The 23,934-nt window shown below is 36.1% G+C and overlaps 1 protein-coding gene and 1 non-coding gene across 2 annotated transcripts; one reads left to right on the top strand and one right to left on the bottom strand.

The window, feature by feature from the left end:
- Positions 1 to 4,956: 4,956 nt before the first annotated feature.
- Positions 4,957 to 5,028, top strand: TRNAE-UUC (transfer RNA glutamic acid (anticodon UUC)). Its single transcript has one exon. It is a non-coding gene; the product is annotated as a tRNA-Glu (tRNA).
- A 905-nt stretch (positions 5,029 to 5,933) lies between these two features.
- Positions 5,934 to 8,203, bottom strand: LOC145018278 (T-box protein). Its single transcript, XM_078976180.1, has 7 exons — positions 7,542 to 8,203; positions 7,192 to 7,269; positions 6,966 to 7,105; positions 6,807 to 6,877; positions 6,623 to 6,718; positions 6,429 to 6,521; positions 5,934 to 6,332 (listed from the first exon to the last, which is right to left on the bottom strand). Exons 1-7 carry the CDS (start codon positions 8,067 to 8,069, stop codon positions 6,250 to 6,252), a joined length of 1,089 nt encoding a protein of 362 aa, XP_078832306.1. The 5' UTR covers positions 8,070 to 8,203; the 3' UTR covers positions 5,934 to 6,249.
- Positions 8,204 to 23,934: the final 15,731 nt, after the last annotated feature.

Genomic DNA, 23,934 nt, shown 5'->3' with positions numbered 1-23,934 from the left:
ATAAATCACAAAGAATAATGCAGCACAACACATAACATATAAATATAGCATACAAGCACTATATCACATAACTCTATTTACCTACTCAAGGTAAAGTATAGTGAGAAGACTCACCTCGCGTATCTCGGAAATTCGTAAATCGCTAAAATCACTAGTGCTCGATCTCCCGAGCTATAGTCCTCCTATAACACAATACATCTCTAATTAACACTTTCCCAACTAAGGTTGACTATCCCTTAACAAGTCAACATAGGTCAACACTGGTCAATGGTCAACGGTAAACTTTGACCGGACTCGACGAGTGCACTATAGCGACTCAGCGAGTCTATACGCATACATTGATTTCCATGGGATCCTCACTTGACACGACGAGTATTCTCCTAACTCGACGAGTTCCACCTGGCATGAGTTGTTGGGCCTCCACGACTCAACTCGCCGAGTCTCAAGAACAACTCGGCGAGTCCCAGCTTGACTCAGTCCACCTGTCAACCCACTCTGACTCTCCCTGACTCACTGAGTCAATCCCTCAACTCGGCCAGACCACTCGCTGAGTGGTGCTGGGCAATCTTAATGCTACTCGCCGAGTCTGTTCTTCGGACTTGGCGAGTCCATGCCATGCAACGACTCAAACTCAATCCTGAGGTCAGATCTGTTCCACTAACTCATAGATCCAGTCCTTCCAAGCTTATTTATCACGTAAAGTCGCTATCTTGATGTACATACAACATCTATATGACCATATATGATGATTTAGCCCCAAATACCACAACTCAAGGTCATAACCTCCATTGCTCTTCATAAAGCTTGATGAGTGAGGCTCTCTGGACCTCTATGGATCCAGATCCAAAGCCTCTTCACTAGAAAGGGACTATTTGGGCATCAAATCAACCCAACAAAGGCCACAAGAAACCTTAAATCCAAATATACTTCATAAAACAGAAGATGAGATGAAATAATACCTCAAATGCGATGATCTAAGCTTCAAATCCACAGTATAGCAACCTCCTTTGCTTCCTCTTGGTTAGGACCTCCTTCTTCTTGCTAAATAACACCACAAAGGTCAAGAATGGCTTCCTTTCTCTCTCAAAACGCTCAAGCACTCTAGGGTTTCTCTCTATGGATTGGTGAGCACAAATGACGGCCATAAGGCCCTTTAAATAGGTTTCAAACCCTGGGAATTAGGGTTTCATTACACAGCGTGGACTCGCCGAGTCCAGACGCGAACCCGCGTCCAAAATCACGATCCTACTTGGCGAGTTTGGGTTCCAACTCGCCGAGTCCACTCACAATTCTCCAAAAATATACCAATAATAAATACCTGGAAATTCCAGGCTGTTACACCGAGGTTTGGAGGTGTGCTGGCAGAAGGGACACGCGACTGCTGGAGCGAAGGCTACGAAGTGAGAGGAGGGGAGTTGGCGCACATGCGAGGCTCGGACAGCGTGGCTCGGATGTGAGGCAGGTAGGCGGACGTGTCTCGCGTTGGACTGGCCACCGATGCGAGACGTGTCTCGTTCTTGCTGGACCTCGGCCTCGGCGAATCAACTTGCGACACACACCGGCTTCAGATTTGGCCACGTCTCTGGTGACGCTGCTGCTTTGTGCGAGGTGACGTGGCTGACACTGTTCATGCGAGAATTCTCGGTTTTCGGGCCCCGAACTTCTAAAATCCATAACTTTCGCATACGAGCTCCGTTTTTACGTTCTTTATATGCACGCGTAGCTAAAATTACACTCGACAACTTTCGTTTAGACTTCATCGGCTAATTTTGACTTTATTTTTAATATTATTATTTTTAACAGACCGGGATAGGAAAATCCGTTAAAAATTTATAACTTCTTCATCCGACATCCATTTTCGTCAGACTTTTTACTGTTGTACTACAAATGACGAGACCTTCGATTCTCGTTTAGGATGTATCGGTCAAATATCGCTCGATCTAAAATTCGAGTTTTTAGTTGTCTACTGCTAAGTTGAAACTTCGAAAAATCATACATTCCTCATACGAAGTCAAATTTTGGCGTTCTTTTTATCGAATTTATCGGTTTAACGAATACTATGACTTTCATTTAGATTACTAAGGCTAAAAGTAGTTTATCAAAAACTCACTTTTTACGTCATTCGGCGCCGTGCCGGTTTTATCGCGGATCTTCGGTTGGTCATAACTTCTTCGTTATAACTCGGATTTCGACGAGGTTTTCGCCTACAAGTTTCTAACGAGATTCTCTACAACATCAAATAATAAAATTTTACTTATTTAAAATTTTATATTTTCGCTAAATTTCACTATTTGACTTTTAATTGGAATCTCATAAGACTTCCAATATTTTTTGAGTGATTCTAAACATAGTTTTACTTCATTTCTAGTAAAAACCATATGTTAGAACTCAACACTCAATTTCACATAGTATTTCACAATTTTATTCATTACAAAACACGATTTCAAAACGTGTATGTTACAGTGCAACATGCCTCAAGTTCAACTTAACACAGTGCGAGAGCTGATCGAATATGCAGCAAAACAGGGCACATGTAAGAAGAAGAGGAGGGTCATAATCGGCATGTGCTACAGTACACTGCGGGGGATTTGGATGGCTAGGAATGAAAGGATATTCAAAAGACTTATCACTAACCCCACACGGGTAGCTGATGACATCCAAATGACGGTATACACTTGGATGAAATATAGGAGCTCAACAATAGTTCATGACTGGGCCACTTGGTGCTCATGTCCTTTTATTTAATTGAATTCCAATTGTTGCGCAATATGATATAAGAATTATGTAAAACTAAATATACTGCTTCCTCTAGCTCCTTGCTAGTCGAGGCTTTCTTTATTTTATTATAATATATTTGTCAGTTCCAAAAAAATATATATATACCTATTCACATGTTAAAAAAAAATTGGTGGAATCAATTTAATGCACTAAAAATCATCACTATCTAGTAAATCAAGAGAATATCTTGCACCATTCGGATACTATATACATGGGAACTTAGTAAACTTACACCATAATGAACTCTTTTGATCAATAGCATATGGACAAGAACGTATTTTACACGTGATTTATTGAGTTCTGGTTGAGGGCCGCAAATGCAATTGGGTAGGGACATATATCTCTTTTTAAGACCATATTAGTATTGCCAAAGTGCTCAGTTTGATAAAGTGTATAACGCAATGGTCGACAATCATTAAAAGTTCATCTTTCACTCTACTCCAATATATAGTTAGGAAAAATGACTTACCAAGGTAATTAACTTTTCGGTATGTTCACATATAGGTAACTATCTTTTTTTTTGTACATATTTAGGTAACAAACTTGTTGGAAATGTTCACATATGACCATTATGACCTGCTATAGCAGGTTAAAGCCTAGATGCAAACACTTTCAACAAGTTCGTTACCTAGATATATACAAAAAAATAGTTACCCAAATATGAACAAAACAAAAAGTAAAAGTAAATTACACGAATGGTCCATGTGGTTTGGGGGAATTTGTTTTTTTGTCTCTAATTTATTTTTTTAACTTGGATGGCCCCTAGTGTTTATTTTTATTGCGTGTTTGGTCACTGTTTTATCTAAAAGACTATTGTGTCCTTATTAATTTATTTTTTAATTTATTTTTTTATTTATGTATTTATTTTTTACATATTAAAAAAAATTAATAGACTCCACATATTTGTATCTCTTCGGATGATCTTTATTGTTTATTTTTTAATTAATTTATTTTTTAACTCGGAGGATCCCTACTGTTTAATTTTGTTACAAGTTTGGTCCCTGTCTTACCTAAAAAGACTATTGTGCCTTTATTATTATTATTTTTTAATTATGTATGTATACTTTAGATATTTAAAATAAAATTAATAGACCTCACATATCTATATCTCCTTACAATCTCATCTCATCATCCTCAACTTCTATTTATTTTCCATCTTTAGTGATATCAAAGTCTTCACTATCTTTTCTTTTTTCGGTCCTTCAACTCCATCGAATCAACACCACAACCACTAAATATGAAGAAACAGTAGGTTATGGTGTTGGTTCGCCAGAGTTGAAGTACCAAAAAAAAGAAGGATGATGAAGACGTCGATGTCACTAAAGATGGAAAAGAAATAAAAGTTGGGGAGGATGAGAGATGGGATGGTGACCGGTAAGACCCAAATTAAATTTCTCAAACGTGGTTTCAGGTTTATGGTGAGGAGATACAGATATGTGAGGTCTATTAATTTTTTTAAATATATAAAAAATAAATACATAAATAAGAAAATTAATTAAAAAATAAGTTAATAAGGACACAATAGTCTTTTAGATCAAACAGGGACCAAACACGCAATAAAAATAAACACTATGGGCCATCCAAGTTAAAAAAATAAATTAGAGACAAAAAAACAAATTCCCCCAAACCACAGGGACCATTCGTGTAATTTATTTTTACTTTTTGTTTTGTTCATATTTGGGTAACTATTTTTTTGTACACATCTAGGTAACGAACTTGTTGAAAGTGTTCGCATCTAGGCTTTAACCTGCTATAGCAGGTCATAATGGTCATATGTGAACACTTCCAACAACTTTGTTACCTAAATATGTAAAAAAAAAAGATAGTTACCTATATGTGAACATACCGAAAAGTTAATTACCTTGGTAAGTCATTTTCCCATATAGTTATATACATGATAGTAGTTGATAAAATACTTTAAAATAAGGTGTTAGTACTATTGATGACCTAATATTTAATATAATAACACTCAAAATAATAACTAAAATAAAAACATTTGTTTTTGTAAAGACAGCCGGATTCTCTACATAAAGAATATATTTCAAGCGTACGACAGATGCATATTTTGTATGTAGGTCGCTATTTCCATTAAATTTCCATATTTTATCAGTAACACTGAATTTGAATTTATCTCCATATTTTAGACTTTATTCAAATTCCAAGAAGTACAATCAATAATCCATTGTCGTCCAGCGGTTAGGATATCTGGCTTTCACCCAGGAGACCCGGGTTCGATTCCCGGCAATGGAAATGTTTTTGCTGCTGGTTGTTTTTGCTACTTGCTAATATTGTCCCTATTTTCTTTTGCTACTATTTTAATATTATCACTATTTTTTATATCATACGACATCAAACTGTGAACAATATTCAGCTGTTATAGTTTTAAAGTTGATTAAAAAACACATACTAGCTTCTTATATTTAAAAAAAACTCTCTCTCTCCAATCGACTAAATTAAATTATTTAAAAATGAAAAGGGTTGTTGTATCTCTCTCACCCCATGCACAACATGTAAAATGTAAACCATATTGTTCACACACACACAAATAAATAAAAATAAAAACCGACCTTTTGAAACAGAAAAATTGAAGGGTTAATCTCATAAAATAAACCTTATATTTTGTTTATTGTCCGGATTAAACTTCAATTTTAATTTTTTGCTTGAAAAAAACCTTGATCTTTTCTTCGAAAAAGCCAACAACTCTGTATTTTTTTTTTTTTTTTTTGAAAAAACCTTCAACCTTCTAAATGCATCCAAATAAACCCTCAACTTTTTTCAGTTTTTCTTAAAAAAACTCACATTTTACAAATTGTTTTTGGAAAAAAATGACTAAAAGGGTTAGATCCGAAAAAATGAAAAAAATACAAAGTTTTTTTCAGGCAAAAAATAAATTTGAGATTTAATCCGAAAAAAACACAAAATACAAAGTCTTTTATAAGATTAACCCAAAATTTAAAACTATCACATTATACCTAATAAGATTCAAACTTTTAACTATTTCTACAGATAAAATACATTGTAACCAATCAAATTACGTCTTGGATGCTCTCTATCAAATTTTCATCATTCATGATCGGATTTATCCGTATCCCATTTTATGAATTTGAAAACCTCAAAATATTCTATTTTTTCCAAAAAACTTAAACACATACAAATTATCTTAATGATGATCTCTATAATCATGGATATGGTACAGAATACATTCAATTTCAATATTCTCATAACTTTTATCATTTTATGAAACTCAAATGCAACAAATCACTTGCTACACGCGATAACCCTAACCAAACGATATTGCACTGTGTTTGACATTAATTGGACTGAGTCTGACACAGAATTTGCAACTTTTTATGAACACCCAAAAGATGGGACATCGACATGCTCTCAACTCAATCTCTCCTATGTGGAAAAGACGTAAATGCCCTTCTCATCTCTATTTTCGAAAATAGCCCTAGATTCAATGCTCATGTATTAGCAAATGAATAGTTGATAGTCCGGCTTCGCAGTGCCCACATTTAGGTAGTTTACATCAACCACATTATCACCGAAATCATCTGCCAAAAAGAAAACAAGAAATCTAAATAATTTATAAACTTATTAGTATTTTTAGTCAAAGTCAAAAAACACAAATTATGTAAAAACTTTTTAACCTTCATATATTGTTCTTGCATATTTTACATAGTTAGGTATGATATCCCGATATATAATTCCACCAGGATGCGCATCCAATACCACCAACACTCCTGTCAATAACATAATAAAAGTCAAAGACACAAAGGGTAAATTGGTCATTTTGCACAGGTTTCATCTGTACAAAAGACGTAAATACCCTCATCCTCATTACCAGGTGCAGACCAAGTGTTGGTGGAATCACTTGGCAAAGGGGCTAGCCATAGAATGTTCCTCAGATTCATCGAGTCATCATATGTCACATTAGAACCTGAATATTACCAAATTATTATAAATTAACATGATGAAATTTAATATTGTATATAGCCTTAAAAAGCAAAAGAGGAAAAGAATATGACCTTTTTGGCAATAACCCATGTTGTATGGGAACACTTTCTTATCAAATGCAGGGTATTCTTTAGCATGAAACCTTTCGATATATGACCCATTAATAGTCAATCAAGATAAAAAGAAAAATCAAAAATAGATATTTAAATATTTAATAACTTTCAACTTACAAAATACCAACTCTTCCATCTGCAGCAATGAAAAGATGACCATGGAAGAAGTCAAATCGATTTAATGATACATTTAACCCAACTTTAGGACCACGAGAAGCAATAAGTTGGAACAAAAATTCCATGTATGAATTCAATTCCTGTAACATGTTTGAAGAAGAAGAAGAAGATTATAGTACAAAAATGAAAATAAGCCTTAATGTAATTGAACTCTTATAGTGAAAACCTCGTTTATAAAGTGCCTTCCATAAGGATATCTTGTAAGTTCACATCGATTTTCATTTGAGCCTTCACAATCAGGTACCTGTGATATAGTTAAAGGAAGCTTCAATTACGTTCCATTTTTGTACTTCTGAAAGAAATAGAGTGAGCACATTGAGTGATTGAGGTCCGAGTATGAAGCTATTTGATTGCAGAACATTGCTAATTTGTAACAGTTGATACTTTCTACACAGTTCTAAGCATAGCCCGGAGTTGGGAAGATTGTAACAAATTTGGATATGGAAAAAGGTATCGATTTTATCATAATAAGGAACATTGATGATGAAGAAAAGGTAAGGGAATACAGAAACTCACGTAGATCATGGTGGGATCAAGGGTGCCTTGAATAGAACCTGGATCGCCACCAGAATCAAAAGCAAGTCGAGCAATCTCCAACACAGGTGCCGGTGGTGACCAGATAAGCTCATTCTGATAACCCTCAGCGTCACGACGGGGTTTAGAATTCAGCGTGCGCCGCGGAAATTGAATTCCCGATTCGGTTAGGGATTGACTCAGCCGATTTATTAAATTGAAACGGGAATCAGGTGGAGTGTTGGTAGTAGGATTAAAAGGAACGATGAACTTGAAGCAGGATTGAAGTTCAGCAGCAATTTGGGGGTCGACGGAGGCAGCCTGCTGAGGTGTGCCAAGGAGTGCGAGTATGTCTCCAGTGGTGGCGGTGGTCGCTGAGGGTTTCTTGGAGTTGACTTTCGGAATTGAGATGGAATGATAACGGGGGTTGGGGGTTGGGGGAGAGTAAGACGAAGAAGATGCAGTGAGAGAGAAAGAGAGGATGAATGCTATTTTGAGGGGAAGTGATGATAATGGCGATGGATTCCACATGGCTGTTCTCCCTCAAATTCGTGCTCTCCTATTCGTCTTGTCAAAACCACCATTGCAATACAACAACCAGTTGAGTAAACGATTCATCTAGCTTGGCACCAAACCACATGTACCTTGGAAAAAATAAGAAGGGAAAAGAGGCACTCAAACATGGCACAAAATGGTTAAAAATATTATCTAAATAAAGTCTTTGTAAAAAAAACACTTTTACTTTTCAAATGTTGCCCAATAATAACCAGTTTTTTGCATGTTAAAGGATGATTTGACATGATTCTTGTAATAGTTGGTGACATGACAATAATCTTTAAAGGAAGAGAGAGGAAGTTGAGGATATGGGAAATTTCACACTCTGTCTTGGTGGGAGGAGGCTTGAATATAGTTGGGTGGAGCTTGCTTGAAGGTTGGATTTCTACAATCAATCTGAAGTAATGAGTGAAGGGTTTTTGGTTTTTCTTGATCATTGCCATAAACATCTACCTCAAGGCATTGACGAATACAAGTGGTGGACAACCATTGCAAATGGAAGTTATACCTCGGGTTCAGCTTCAGAAGGGCGCATCCGTTCACCAATCCACAGGTTCATCCACCGATTGATAGCATTCTCCATCAATCAGAAAAAGGAGGGAGACCACATTCCTATCCTTGATATATTCTTTTTATGGTGTATCTTCACACCAAATACTTTTTGCCACTTATCGTACCGTGTGGTAGATTTCCTTACAGACAAAGCTGGGAAAAATAAGTCGGGGGATCCTATTTATCGAGAGATATTGGTGACCAAGTTGGCCCGGTCTTAGGGAATCTTTGATGCTTCTGAGCCAAGTTTTCTTACCGTAGTGCATAGCTGCCCGTTCCAGCCTCAATTATTCAAGACTGCACATATTGTTTTGGATTTTGGGGAAGGAGGGGGGGGGGGGGGGGTGGAAACTACATGATTCCCAATGATGATCCGGTTGAGGCACTACAAGGGTGTTGGAATGTAAGGCCAAAAGTAGAGGGAGAAGAGCCCATGATTGATGAGATTTTATGGAACCATATCATGTCATGGCTAGGCGATATGATGATGATGTGGGACGGGGGCTAAATTATGTGGGGTATAGCTTGGAGGCGATTATGCATCATCTTGCAATTACACCTTCTGTTGGAGTGCCAAATCATTATACTTATATTCCTACTTGGGATGAACGTTGGACAAAACATATAGGAGGTGCAGGCACTAGCGAGGCTGGAGACGGAGATGATGACGAGGAGGATTGATTATCCTTGCTTTTGTTTTTATTTGTTGGTGTTTTAAGACTATTTAAGTTTGTGTGTTTAATTTGTAGAATTTAAGTAATTAGGATTTGCGTAATTTTATATTTTGTACTTGTTTTTCCTTTTTTATTACCCTTTTGTTTGTGTCTTTAGATTGTGCAGAAGTTTGGTTGATGATAAAATACGTTAGAAATTCCCGAGAACGTGGCTAAAAGAATAAGTGCAGGGTGAGATTTGCAACTTGAAGAAAGATTTTGAGCGAAAGATGTGCTTTATAAGCCATATTTACTGTAAGACATGAGTTTACATCCTAATAAGAGGGGTATACCACCTTGGTATTACCTTTTCTAATCAGATTCGTGATTGGACAGAAGACATATTTTTCTAAAGATACAACAGCCACGACGTGGCCACTATATGACACGGTGAGGTGGAGGCAGAATTCACGATGATGTTCCAGTACTAGCAACCCACGATGTGGCATTATCTAGCCACAACGCGGAGAATGTTAAGATCAACTTTTTGAGTTGGTGTTTCATCACCAATTGGATGTTCGTTGTCTTGGCGTGTCCGAGATCATTCCTGCAATGGTCCAAAGTCTTGCTTTCTAGCTATTTCACGAGATGTCATCCACATAACTTTCGATTTCGACCTCACCACTTCTATCACAGGGGAGATGTTCCAATTTCTCTCTTTAATTTTATGTTCTTTATTTGTCTTAAGCATGCATTGAGGACAAGACATTACATGAATTAAGTGTGGGGTAGGGGTTGAATATAGGAATAACAATCAATCTGAATAAAAAAAATATAATAAAAATTGACTAGGATTAAATTTTTTTTAGAGAGAATTGAAATAATGGTCTAAAAATTGAATCTAGTTTAAAAAAATTGTTGTATTGTTGTGTTGACACCTAGGTTGATAATGTTGTATGGGATGATCTGATGCGAGATTCGATGTTTATTTGAGCCAACATATGTTCTAGTATATTTGTGGCTTCTCTGTCCTAGTAAAATCATGAGAGAAAAACACAACCTTGCCAAGTTTGAGGGATGTAATAATTTTTGCTATAGGAAAACATATACCTAATAAAAAACCTACCACTGACTGATTTATCTATTTGGTCTTCTCTATCAAAATAAAGCGAGTCAATTTACCAAGTTTATCTGTTTACTTTTCTGCATTGTTGAGTCTAGTTATATAAAAATATAAGGAATAGTTCAGGAGTGAGACCAATCTGTGACCTTTAGAACTCGATGAGTATTCCTCCCAAAGGTAGTTTATATATCTATCCACCTAATTATAAAAGTTGGGATCGATGGAAAGAAATTTATCATTTAAAGGGGTTTCATATAAAGCTATGGGTTTCAATAGTGACCTAAGGATTGCGAGTACTCCAATGAATCTTTTAGAAAGTCACAAACTAAAGTATTAGCAAATTTGCAACTAAGATATAGTTTAAGTTATTTATTTGCTTATGTGTGATAATGGAAAGTTGAATCATTGAGAAAAGATAAAAAAAAAAAGAAAAAAAAAGAGAAAAAGAGATCCACAAAATGATAAAGTTGCAACAAAAAGTTTAGTTATATTTTTAGGATAATTATATTATATAGTATTTTTTCATTCTTGTTAAGTCACTTGACATTTGACAATAACTTTTGAGACAAAAGGGGGTAAATAGAAAGGTATAGTAGGTAAGAATGCCAAAAATAAACGTTGTTCAAATTGACTGAGAAATGTTTATGAGGATTGTGAGTATTTAGGATTGAGGGAGTTTTTTTAGGAAAATTAGACACAAATATATGCATTGTGGTCTTGATGTAATGGATGAGCTCAAAATGGATTGTCTTGTGCAATGCTAATGGCTAGGGTTTTGATGTGATGGTATGATAATAATAAAATCAGTTTTGCTTAGGGGCAAGAAAAAGTCAAGAGTGAGGTATTTTAATATGTGCATATTTTATGATATATTTTTTTTTTTACATTTTCATAATACTTTTAGCTACATTTATGCTTATTATAGGACAAAATTTACTTAATTTGTTTAAATTCTGTTTTTAGCAGCGAAGACATGCTTGGGATGAAAACGCAGCAAATGCAGAGCTTGAAGCAGGAATTTGAGACCAAGTCAATCGGAGTCGAAATATATCAAGAAATCTAAAGGCCACAACGTGGGGATCCCTAGCCATGTCTTGGCGTGTTGGTTTTTCATGATCTGAAGATGCCTTGGTGAATACACGTTTGAAGCAGTCACCACGCCGTGGAGCCTATTTTGCCATGACATGGGAGGTGATTTTTAACAACTATATATATATATATATATATATATATATATATATATATATATATATATATATATCGTTTTAGCTCTCAACCCTAACTTATGCTAAACATTTTTGACGACTTTTGGAGACCAGAAACATCCCTTGGAGGTTTTGGAGTGCAAAATTGTTTAAATCTTGATTTTGAAGAGATATAAAGACAACAATACTCTTAATTACTCTATTGCTGTGATTTGATCATGTTTATCAAAGTGGTTTATGTTTTTACCTATTTGTGTCCAGTAGTTATGGGCTAAACACCCTAACTTTCATTTATAATAGATAATCTTGCATAATATGTGTTGATTGAGCGAATTTGGATTATAGCTAATTCCTTATTTATTATGGATGCTTGTTAAAAGAAACTCTTTATGTTAATGACACCTTCTTTTCTGTTCATTACTGAGTTTAATTGAGATTTGATGAACTATATTTCTTAGTTGGCTTAAATCTTATGATTTTATGAGTAACAAGGTTATAAGACTAGTATTTTGACCAAAATGTAGGGTTAAATAGAAAAGTTTATAAATTGATATGAAAGTTAATATATGAAGAACAAGCATATATTGTATTGATGTTTATAAACCATTTATATTAATCAAATTACAAGTTCTCCATAATTCAAACTTCATATCAGTTTTCTTGTTTATTTGTTCACTTGATCACTAAATGAATGAATTGATTTAGCTAAAGGATTAGTATTTTGATCATAATTCTAATGAATATAGGAATCGGTAATTGATAACACTATAATCCATTGCACTTTTCGCGAAATCAAGGAGAAAGTGAATCGCATCTAAACAAAAATCTCTTTAATACCTTAAATTAAAAATTGTTTTCTTGTTTCTTCTTTATTCTAAAGTATTTCCTTTCTAATTTCTTTTAAGTTTCTAGACTTGCAAAACTAGGAAAAACCCTATTTATTTGCTTAATTTACTTAGATAACTTTGGTAGATAGTTTTTAGCTGTTATTTTCGTTCCCCGTGTTTGATACTCGACTTACCTGAACTGTCCTATTAATCAATTAGGTACACTGCCTATTTTTGTTGGTTAGTCTAGATTAGTTGGTTTTAAAATTAGTACTTATAATACACATCACCCGCATAGGACATGAAACCCTCACACAGACTTATTGACCTACGCCCCGCGTAGGAGGCTAGCGCCCTACGTAGGGCACCCAAAATGCATAAAAGTCATAAATTTGCTACATAAATCATACCTGAGAAAATGGATGTTACAACTCTCCCCCACTTGAGTCAGTCTTCGTCCTCGAAGCTTTCCGCTGCATATAACTATGAGTAATGCTCCTTCATCTCCTCCTTAGGCTCCTACATCCACTCTAAACCCTTCTGGTGCTGCTATTTCACCTTAACCAAGCCCACCACATTGTTGTGCAAGGTCTTCCTCTTCCTATCAAGGATAGCAGTCGGTCTCTCCATGTAGTTCAGATGCTCATCAACCTAGATATCTTCCAAAGGAACCACTGATGAATCATCCATTATACACTTCCGCAACTAAGAGTGGCGGAATGTGTTGTGGTTTTGGCTGAGGTCATCCGATAGATCCCAACTGTATGCAACCTTACCCACACAGGAGATAATTTTGATAGGATCAATATATTGGGGACCCAATTTGCCCCACTTCCAAAATCAGATGACACATTTCCAAGGTGACACCTTCAGATGTACACAGCCTCTAACCTGGAACTCAAGGTTTGATCGTCTACGGTCAACATAACTCTTCTGATGAACCAGGGTCCGACACTTCCTCTCATAAAGCATCTCAAAAGGAGGTCGATCGATACTAGCATGACAACTGTTGTTGTAGGATAACTCAACTAATGGAAGGTAGGTATCCCATCTCCCATCAATATCTAGCATGCATGCCCGAATCATATGCTTAAGAGTTTGAATAGTCTGTTCACTCTGCCTGTTATTATGAGGGTGGTAAGCAGTGCTGAAATGTAGTTGAGTACCCAACTCCTCATGAAATTTCCTCTAGAACCTAGAGGTGAAACTAACATCTTGATCTAAAACCACAAACTTCTTGGTAGATATACTCTCCGCCATAGGAATGAAATGAGTACTCTTGGTCAACCTATCAACAATGACCCACATAAAAACGACTGCACGCATCATCATTGGAAACTTCATAATAAAATCCATAATAATCTCTTCCTATTTCCACATGGGAATGGGTAACGACTGCATTTTGCCATGGGGTCTCTGATGTTTCGCCTTGAATTTCTGGTACGTCAAGCACCACTCTACAAACCACGCTTTATCCATCTTCATACAGGGCCACCAGTAGTTTAACCTTAAATCTCTATACATATTTATTGTGACAACTGGAAAAGTTGGAATCGAACAAAGTCTAAGAGTGTATTATGTATAGGTGAAACTACATCTTAACTTTGTGGCAATGGATCATCTACACCCAAAGGCATCATTGGTATAAATAAATATATATACTTTGAAAACCATATTCATAATAAACCTTTCAAAGTCAACAAGGCTAACTAATGGTAGTTATAAGTCATCAAAAAATCAAATAAATAAGACATTAAGCATGGACTTTACACCTTACCTTGGAGTTTTCGGTTTTGGGAATCTAAGGTCATGTTATGGCCGAAAACTCATCCTAGAATCTAAAGCACATGCTAAGGACCGAAATCACCCAACATGGAATCACCATAAGACCGAAAACACCTACTACAAGGTGATTTCGGCCATGCCTTGGCTGAAATCACCCTTAGTTAGGCCGAAATCTCATTAAATAGCTAGATATTTATGCCACTTGATTGGTGGATACTCTTTTCAAGACGATAAGTTACACTAACCCATGTAAACATCACATCATCTTATCTTTTCCTTTCCTATATAAATCACGATTTTAAGACTCATTCAACACTTCCCAGTTAAACATTTTCATCACATTTCTCTCAAAGATTAAAACCTTACCTTCATACATTTCCAAAATCATCTTCAAACATTTCCCCATGAGAAAAACTTTTCCCTTGATCCTAAGGAATCATAGTAAGTATTCCATGTATATATATTCTAGTGTTATTTAACACTTTATTTGTTAGTATCTAACTTGCACATATATTATGTGTTTAAAACAAATTAGGATACGGCCATATTCACGTATTATAACTCGAAGAGCATCGCTTCACTTCGTTATCCTACCAAGAACGCATTCGAGGTGAGTTCATACCCCTACATTTTTACATATTTTTCTATATTTTAGGGGGGGGGGGATACAAGTGAAACACAAGAAAACTTGTGCTAAAATACAAACCGTTACTTATGTTTTCTTATATTTTATACACATTTTACGTGAAAATGTTAAATACGTATAATAACGTTACTGCAAAAATTATAAACTTTTACATGTGAAGATGTTAAACTACAAAGGTTTTCCATTTCAATAGAACATACATTATAAACGATAATAGGTATAGTTCATGGTTCATTTTTACAATATTTATACACTTAGAAATTTCTATGGAAAAGTTACATTTTCTTTACAAAAGGGTTTTTCATTTCATTACTCGTAAACTCGTTGAAGCAATAAATTTTTGAGACACATCTTCAAGTACTTACCTAAGTACCGACAAAAGTTCTGACTTATAACCAGAGTCTCTTGTAGGGAGAGCAAAATATTTTTGTATAGATCTATATGGGACTGACAATCCCACACTCTAACTGTTAGCCACAATTGGACCGGCAGGTATGGGGTGACAAATGTTGTTAACATTCCAGCATCTGAAGAACATCGTATCAGGCTGACTGGGTCACAATATGGTTATAGGAACTCACATGGAGAAAACACCGACACATTTTACGAAGTAATATATATTTTCAAACAGTCTTATTGGGATATAAATCGTACATTTGGTTTACGGGGCAAACATACCTTCGACTAGTTTTACTTAATAATAAAACTACAGTACATGATTTTCTAGTACAACACAAGTTACATTTCTAGAAACATACATTTAAAAAGGGTTCCATACAAATACAACTACAACGCACTATTTTTCTAACACAGTACAACAAACATTTCAGGAAACATATATTTAAACAATTCAATATTTGTTAAACTAGTAAGTCTTTAAGGAACCTTATCTCTAAATCTATGATTACTTAGTGTATACGTTAGGATTTTGTATAACTAAGATCCTATAGACTTAGAAGGTATGATTCCACCTTAACTCCTGTTCCTTGTTTGGTTGTGGGCTTAGGGCAGAATCATAGGAGGAACCAGTATGGATCACACCACTTACAAGAAATAAAAATACGTATTACAAATTCTAAGTATAGAAAACATATACATTTTGGTCTTAAGGTTCTAAGAATATAACACATATACAAAGAAAATATTGGATTTTATGGAGGAACACACTAGCATTTTCAAAGAACAAAGAATATACATTTACATACAAAATGCTTATGAACTCACCAACTTAAATGTTGACACTCTTTCAAAACCACTTGTATTCTCAGGAAACCAGTAGACAGGTACCTACATAGGTTTCGAGAAGACGGAGCATAGTGGTGTCACGTATTAGTTTTTGCTATAGGTTTGGTGTCAAACAAACAAAGATTTGAGCACAACGTAAATTATATATTTTCAATATGATGTTCATGTTTGCTTTGATTACTATTATTCAATTTTTATGATACTGTACATGAAGTCATCCACCCTCGGACATTTCCGCCGTTCCGGTTTGGGGGTTTGACAGATTGGTATTAGAGCATTGTTTATAGTGAACAAAGTATATCAAACCATATAAGATATACAACTATAAATACAATGGGGCTAAAACACTCTGACCAAGAGATATACTTTTAAATATAAAAATATTTTATAGAAGTATACATACATACATACATACATACTAGAACAGTGCCATAATAAGAGCAAAACAAAAGTATTAAGATAAGTTGAACACTACGAGTAAACCTTGGGGTATGTAATCAGGTATGGGATGAATATATCCTGATAAACTATATTTATCTAAGAAGTGACTAGCGTGTGCATGGGAATAGTCGTAATGTGCAACAAGCCTAAAACTTACCAACTCTATATACCAAGAAACTTTAGAACCAAACATAAAGTTTAAAATACTAAAGGAGTATTTTATGATACTATAGGTAATTCATGAGAAAACTAAAAGACCATTACTGGTAGGTCTATAATTGCTTAGTGTATGAGTTATATATGATTAAGATTCTATAGACTTAGAAAGTTAGAATATGTAATTCCACTTTAAATCATGTTCCTTGTTTGGTTGTGGGCTTAGAGTGGAACCACTTATTCGAAGGTCTATTTGATCTTGATTATATAAAACTTGTATACACTATGTGATTATAGGAGGACCCGATAAGGATCACATAATAAAAAATTCATTCGAAATGCTTCTGTTAACCTCATAGATTCTTTGTATACCCTTATTCTCGCACAAATGACACATCTAGATGTCGCCACCCTACCACAACAGCCAACATATGAATCGAGGAAGAACCAGAAGGACTTATTGAAGAGGATCCTGAGAAGGGATCAGGCGAAGAGAAGGGCGCTTGTGAGACCGTTAATAAACCTTACCTTACTAGGAGCAGGCATAAGACCTTTTCACCCCTATCTTTCCAAGATGCACCCCCACAATGTGCGACCCAACTACATGCATGGACTGGAAAAGACAACCGACAATACACCTTCGGCATACACCCACTACACCATGCTCCAGACCCTAGCTCCCACAAATTGAGCAATACCTCTGATTGTACCATGAGAGGCCCGCTTAGACATTTGGGTTTAGACTCTCCATCACAAAGTAATAGGGATCAATGGCAAGCCCGGAACACGACAATGCAAAGTTTAACACATCTACGAGGAACAAGAACACCATATGGATGCCATTCCTACAAGTAGGTTAGGAAAACAATACAGACCACCTATACTCTTTAGAAGAAAAGATAGCCACCGTGAAACAAAAACTCCTTGCAGCTGAAACTAGGGAAATCATAGCAGAGCAGGAAACAGAGGAGACCACTCGCAAGATGTACGAGGAGACAGGGCACCTTATGCATCACCTTAACTACCTTCCTAAAAAATACCCATTCATCGAACTACCACAACCCACAATAACTACCTTCCCAAAAACTGATGGTTCATTGGATCACCATGCAAACTACTCAAACTAGAAACATAAAAAACAAATAAAAGACAATCAATACAAAGTCGGAAATATATCGGTCTGAAACTTCAATAATCATACTCTAATACTGATGATCAACTTCCAAAAATACCTCCAGTAACCGCTCTTAACGTGGAACACTCCCATCAAAATGAAACAAGTAACCAAAACCATTTTGGCTAACCAAATCAATGAACTCCCGAAAGATAAGAATCGTGGCCATAAGGGAACCTAATGCTCACTTGACCTCTTGACAAGTTACCATAATGCCACTGATCCTAAACATAAAACTAAGCAAAAGCTTAATTTCTTGTTGTGGTTGAACCCTTACCCCAGATTAGTCGTACGTCCTTCCCAAAAGATCATCTAAGGTACAACTATGAACCTTATATATTCATAAATCCTAGAACTAGTTTTTATGCACGAATAAATACATTACTAACACATACTTCTGATAACAACTATACATAGCATACTAATTTCCGAAAAGAGTTATATTGGTTAATGCCATACCGGGAATTGATCATTTCCCTCTGAAGGGTCTATCATGATCAACGAAAGAATGACCACTTCCCCTGAAGGGTCTATGATTGTCAAACATACTAATCCTTGTCCACCCTACCCATGGAAAACTGAACATAAAATCCATGCAACACATGATCTAAATATGACGGGTTCAATGCACATAAATTGTATATCTAATTGTTCACGAGACGTCGTGAAACCACCTAGGCATTGAATGACCACATAAAAAAACATTGTTCTTTCTATCATCCCTCCTAACACTTTTTAACTAGCAATATCATCTTGCTATATGGGAAAAACTAAGGACTAATCGCGATCCCACATATATCTGTTAACATACATCCATTCTTTTTTATGAGACTGCTGTGGTTTGACTATAGTCTTATATCAATTGTAACTGCACACTTGCTAACACAAGACCACTCTATTCATAATATAATTTAAACCTTGGAAATTTGGATAAGCTTCACTAGGTGTGTTCAGACGGTATCTAAAATACCTAAGCCTTAATTTACAAGAACATGCAGGGAGACTCTCCACACACTCCTCGACCCAAGTTGAACCAACTATTCTTATGCGCAATGCCGAAACATTATCCCATAAATGAACTTACGCATCACATGAAGAATTACTACTCTCGATAGCTAGACTTTTATCATCCCATTCCTAAAATACAAAAGTCTATGTCATCTTAAATTAACTGAACTAACATGGTTGAACAATCTCAATACATAATTCCCACACATACTTGTGGAGTGCTAGCGAATTCCAACTGCATCACCACTAATCCTTATACTCAAAAGAAGACTATCCTCATACACTCATTTGCTTCCACACTTGCGACAATACTATATTATAACATGAAATGAAGAAATCATATATACCCATTTCTAAAACTGATCCGCAATTGCCAATCTTTGGCAACAGATAATTGATTCTTATTACGAGGTAACCAAAATACTGACATCCTAATACATGACTTGGGGATCAATTGACTTCTCATTATTATACAAGGCACTCCCATAATGATTCACTTGCGAAGGCAAGTACCATGACCAACAACTCCTATATCGTAAATCTCACCCCTATATTTATGAAAAAAATGACTTATTGACTACCCAAATTGTATTAATAATATGATCGTTTCTTGCATTATTTTTTGATACTTGGATGGAATTCCATCAAAAATTTTGAGAGATACAATTCTAAAACTTGTAGCCGCGAGCATTCCGATGATAAAATCCTTCTTTCCCTTTTTGCATCTATACATCCGAGCTAATAACCTTGTGTACCCAAAACATAGGCTCCTTTGTACCACTTTGATAAAACCAAAGTCAAACCATCATTTGTATCCCTAACCTGAATACTTAGTTCTCCCCTACTTAGTGTTTGAACTTTGAACTATCGTGAATTGCCGCCACTAATATCGGAGCCCCGAACCGGCCCAATCAATGCTTATAATCCTTGATGTTTAAAGGCCATGCCTAATATATATATAATCACATAGTCGTTTGAATAAATTGCTCCACCCTAGGACACTATCAAGTGAGAACACGCAATAGAGCTAAGCCAAAATTCTAAGCCTATGTAATTCAATTCAGCAAAGTCCCCGGACAACTGGAAAGGACTCATGAATGTTCCAAAGGTTCAATGCTTCTAAAGGAATCATGAAACTTCTGCCTAACAATAAGAAATTTGATCACACCACTCACTCTTGAAAATATGACAAAATTAAAATTGATCGAATTACACCACCCAACATAAACATCCACAAAATACATCAGACCATCGTAACATAATAAAACACACCGTCGTACCCTGATGGGTGCTTGGTTACCAACCATCCATATGATCCACACAGGGATAAACAACATTGAACCGAAACAGTTGATTGTGAAGAGAATTATTATCCCTTCTCACTTTACTTACAATATTTTTTGAAGTATCCTCCTAATGACGTTCAGACCACCTTTAGACATAAGCAAGACAAATCCACGTATGTGTCTACCATACCTGATGCAATAACCATGGATTGCCTGATCTACTGATGAATATCGACCGTCCCCAGTCTCTTTGCTGCTAGTAGTGCCTGACCATGCACCAAATCCATCGTCCTCTGTCGGACTTCCATTTCAGACCCTGGAATCATAGATTCGACCTGCATCGGGAACACCCACTCTCCACAGAACTGGGTTGAGGAATTGGCTCATGAACTGATCTCCACCACGACCACCGTATTGACACAACAATCTAATATCTGATATTCCGTCTCTTAAATCTAATAATTGATAAGCATCTGATACGTTCTCCTTCAAGTCCATGGTACTGGGAAAATACAACTCAGTCGAACCAAAAGACAACACAAGTTCTCGGTTGATCATCCTTGATAAAATTTGCAATCCTCCTGTCGAACATCACGATCACTTTCTCATTGAGTGTCGTGACTCAAGCTAATACTGCCTCGAACTACGTTCACATGACCTCATGTTGGATCAGGTGTTTAAGCTCATAACTATATTTGGCATATAGTTGACCCGGTTGTAGCATGGTCCTTTTGGGTTGCCTTCACCAAAGCAACTTGAGTGGATGAAAAATGGAGAAAGAGGTTATTATGGTTTATTAATATATTATATGAATAATATATTAAAGGAGAAATCATATTTGTTTAATTAATATTGGTCAAAAATTAATTTAGAATTAATTTTATGGTCCAAAAATATTAATTAAACTTGGGGGACTGATATTGTAATTATAAGATAGTTGCAATATGGGTTGTGGATCCCTTAAGAAAGGGATGGATGATTTTATATGGGAGACCATATACAAATCGTCCAAACTAGGGATTCTAGAAGGATCTTGTGGGCTGCTTGGAGCCTAAGCAACCTAATTAGGTTTTTGACTGAAACCCTCTACAACTATATAAGGGACCCGTGGGCACTAGAATTCAACTACCACAAACCCTAGAAGGATTCCAAGAGCCGATTTTAGCCTTCCCTCTCTCCAAGATCATCCAATTTATTTGGTGTTTGTGATTCATTAGAGGCATCACATTTGAGGTGCTAGGTTTTCAAAATCTCAATATCTTCAAGCAACAATCAAATGTAACATTCTTACTAGTTTATTTATGTTGATTTCGATTTTGTTGTATGCTAGTTTAGGGTTTGAGAGTTTTAGATGATTATTGCATGTACAAATAGAAAAACCTAGATCCAAAGCTTTAGGGTTTGCATGTGCACCATTGGATTGATGTTTTGATCATAACCCAATAGTGCTATCAAAGACTAGGTCTTTTTGCTTTTGTATTTGATGCATTGTTAATGTAACATCCCAAAAATCAAGACTGTTTTTTTTTATTTTTTATTTTTAATTATAATACTTGTAAAGCTGTTTGATTAAAACATTACTGATATCACATCAAACCACAAAATCATAGCTAGTTACATGTTTCCAAAACCATAATGTCAAATAGTATAATGTCATAGAACAATCCTAGTGTTCTCAAATGCAAAATCATGTGTGTGCGATGCACTGCTAGCCTAACGACTCCTTCTCCTTAGATGAAGAGGTACCTGAAACCAAAACTGAAAACCCTCAGCATAAAGCTTACTGAGTTCCCCCATCATACCACATACCATACAACCATACATAATGTCGGGCAGTTCTGGGGTACCCGACCTACCCATGTTGTAACGCCTGTGTTTCTGGGCTTGCCATTTTTAGCAATGTAATGGTCTAGGTTAACCTTTGTAACCCGTTTGAAATAATAGAAGTGTATTATTTGAGTATTATGTGTTTTGTGCTTAATTGCTTAATTATGTGGTTTGATTAACTAAAAATAAAAATAAGCGTCAAAATTTAAGTGTAAAATAAACTCGATATCTTTAGATAATGTTTTAGTAGTTGAAACAAGGTTTCCGAAGATATAAAGAATGCCGAAATCCGAGTTATAACGAAGAAGTTATGACCTGTCGAAGTTTCGCGACAGAATCGGCACGACCCAGCGTGATGTAAATAGTGAATTTAAGGTAGATAGATATCTATCCTTAGTGATCTAAATGAGAATTGACGATCTCATCGATAGTAGTGCAACGACGGAAAAACGGACGGAATCGGAGTTCAGATGAAGGAGTTATGAATTTCGAACGGAGTTTTCCTGTCCCGGCCTACTAAAAATAATATATAAGTAATATACTTATAATATATTAAAAATAAAGTCAAAATTAGCCAATGGAGTCTAAATGAGAGTTGTAGATCATGATCTCACCTTCGCGGCGATATAAAGAACGTCGAAAACGGAGTTCGTATGCGAAAGTTATGAATTTCTGAAGTTCGGGGCGCGAAACCCCAAAACTGTCAGAGACCACGACGTCGCAAGTAGTGCCACGACGTGGCAAGTGTCCTGACATGCAACTTGGGATGACGCATGCAGTGACGACCAATCCCACGACGTGGAAAAAGGTTGCCACGACGTGGCAAGGGCCAAAATTGCCCTATAAATAGATTTGAAGGGCCAGCCGTTTAGGGTTGCTATTTTCTCTCTTCTCTCTCCCGTTTTACCTCGATTTGCGTGCCAAAAGTACCCTGAAGCCCCGGTAATATTCCCGAGTCCCGAAGCAAGTCCCGAGATCCCGAAGATCCCGAGAAGTGCGGTTTCCGAGCCGAAGCTCTGCCCGCGAGAAGTTCGATTTTTGTAGAGATCTTCTAGATCTGCTGCGGATTACTACTTTTGCAAGCCGTAGTGCTGTCTGATCATCTTCTGATCAAGTGAGTGTATACTACCTTTCATAAATGTAATAATAATACAAGTATGGTTTGAGTGTATTAAGTATATTGTTGTTTATACGTGTGAGTGCGTTGTTACTTTCTCCTAACGTATAATTATGAAGTATTTTATACGAGATACGTGTTATGTGTATATTTTGTTGTTATGTGTGTGAATGTATATTCACTTTCTTCTATCTTACAGATCTGATTATTTCTATATGAAATACGTGTTATGTGTGTGTGCCTCATTTGTTATATGGAAAATGTATTGATCAAGCATGCTATACAGGTTTTGAAAATATGTATAAAAATGTATGTTTTTATCTACTAATATGTTGGGTAGAACATGGGTAGATAGTCGGTGTGTAATAAACAGATGAGAGGCCTCGTTGTTGTTTTGATCTAGTCATCTAGCGGAATTTAGATGACGACCACGGACTTTTCTAGACAGTCCAGTGGAACGCTAGCAGGCTCATAACCTGTAGGTGTTAATGAACTTGGGTGTTCATTCGCTGTATTCCATCCCCCTCATGGTTGCCTGATTTGGCTTATATTGCTGAGGGAACCCCGCAGCATGTGTTGTCACCCCGATGAAAATATTCTTAGATTAGGTCCCTTGTGTTAGTTATTTTAGGGACGTAAAGTGAGAATAACAGGAATGGGTAACTGGGTTATTGTTGGTTGATAATAATTAATTTAATTATTTATTGTGGGTTGAAAACCCTATATGCTCACCAGGCTCCCAAGCCTGACCCACTCAGTTTTATTTGTATTACAGGAAGTGGTGCAAGGGCGTAAG

The sequence above is a fragment of the Lactuca saligna genome, chromosome 9, assembly GCF_052625555.1.
Source record: "Lactuca saligna cultivar CGN05327 chromosome 9, ASM5262555v1, whole genome shotgun sequence".
NCBI classification, from domain to species: Eukaryota; Viridiplantae; Streptophyta; class Magnoliopsida; order Asterales; family Asteraceae; genus Lactuca; species Lactuca saligna.
The sequence above is the reverse complement of the archived record's forward strand: the minus strand, read 5'-3'. Positions and strand labels throughout refer to the sequence as shown.

Bases quoted from the DNA above. Each gene is read 5' to 3' on its own strand.
- LOC145018278 (XM_078976180.1), bottom strand. From the start codon at position 8,069: ATGTGGAATCCATCGCCATTATCATCACTTCCCCTCAAAATAGCATTC. The intron at 7,106-7,191 runs GTTTTCACTATA...AACATGTTACAG, and splicing joins GAAGGCACTTTATAAACGAG to GAATTGAATTCATACATGGA. The intron at 6,719-6,806 runs GTCATATTCTTT...GGTAATATTCAG, and splicing joins CATGGGTTATTGCCAAAAAG to GTTCTAATGTGACATATGAT.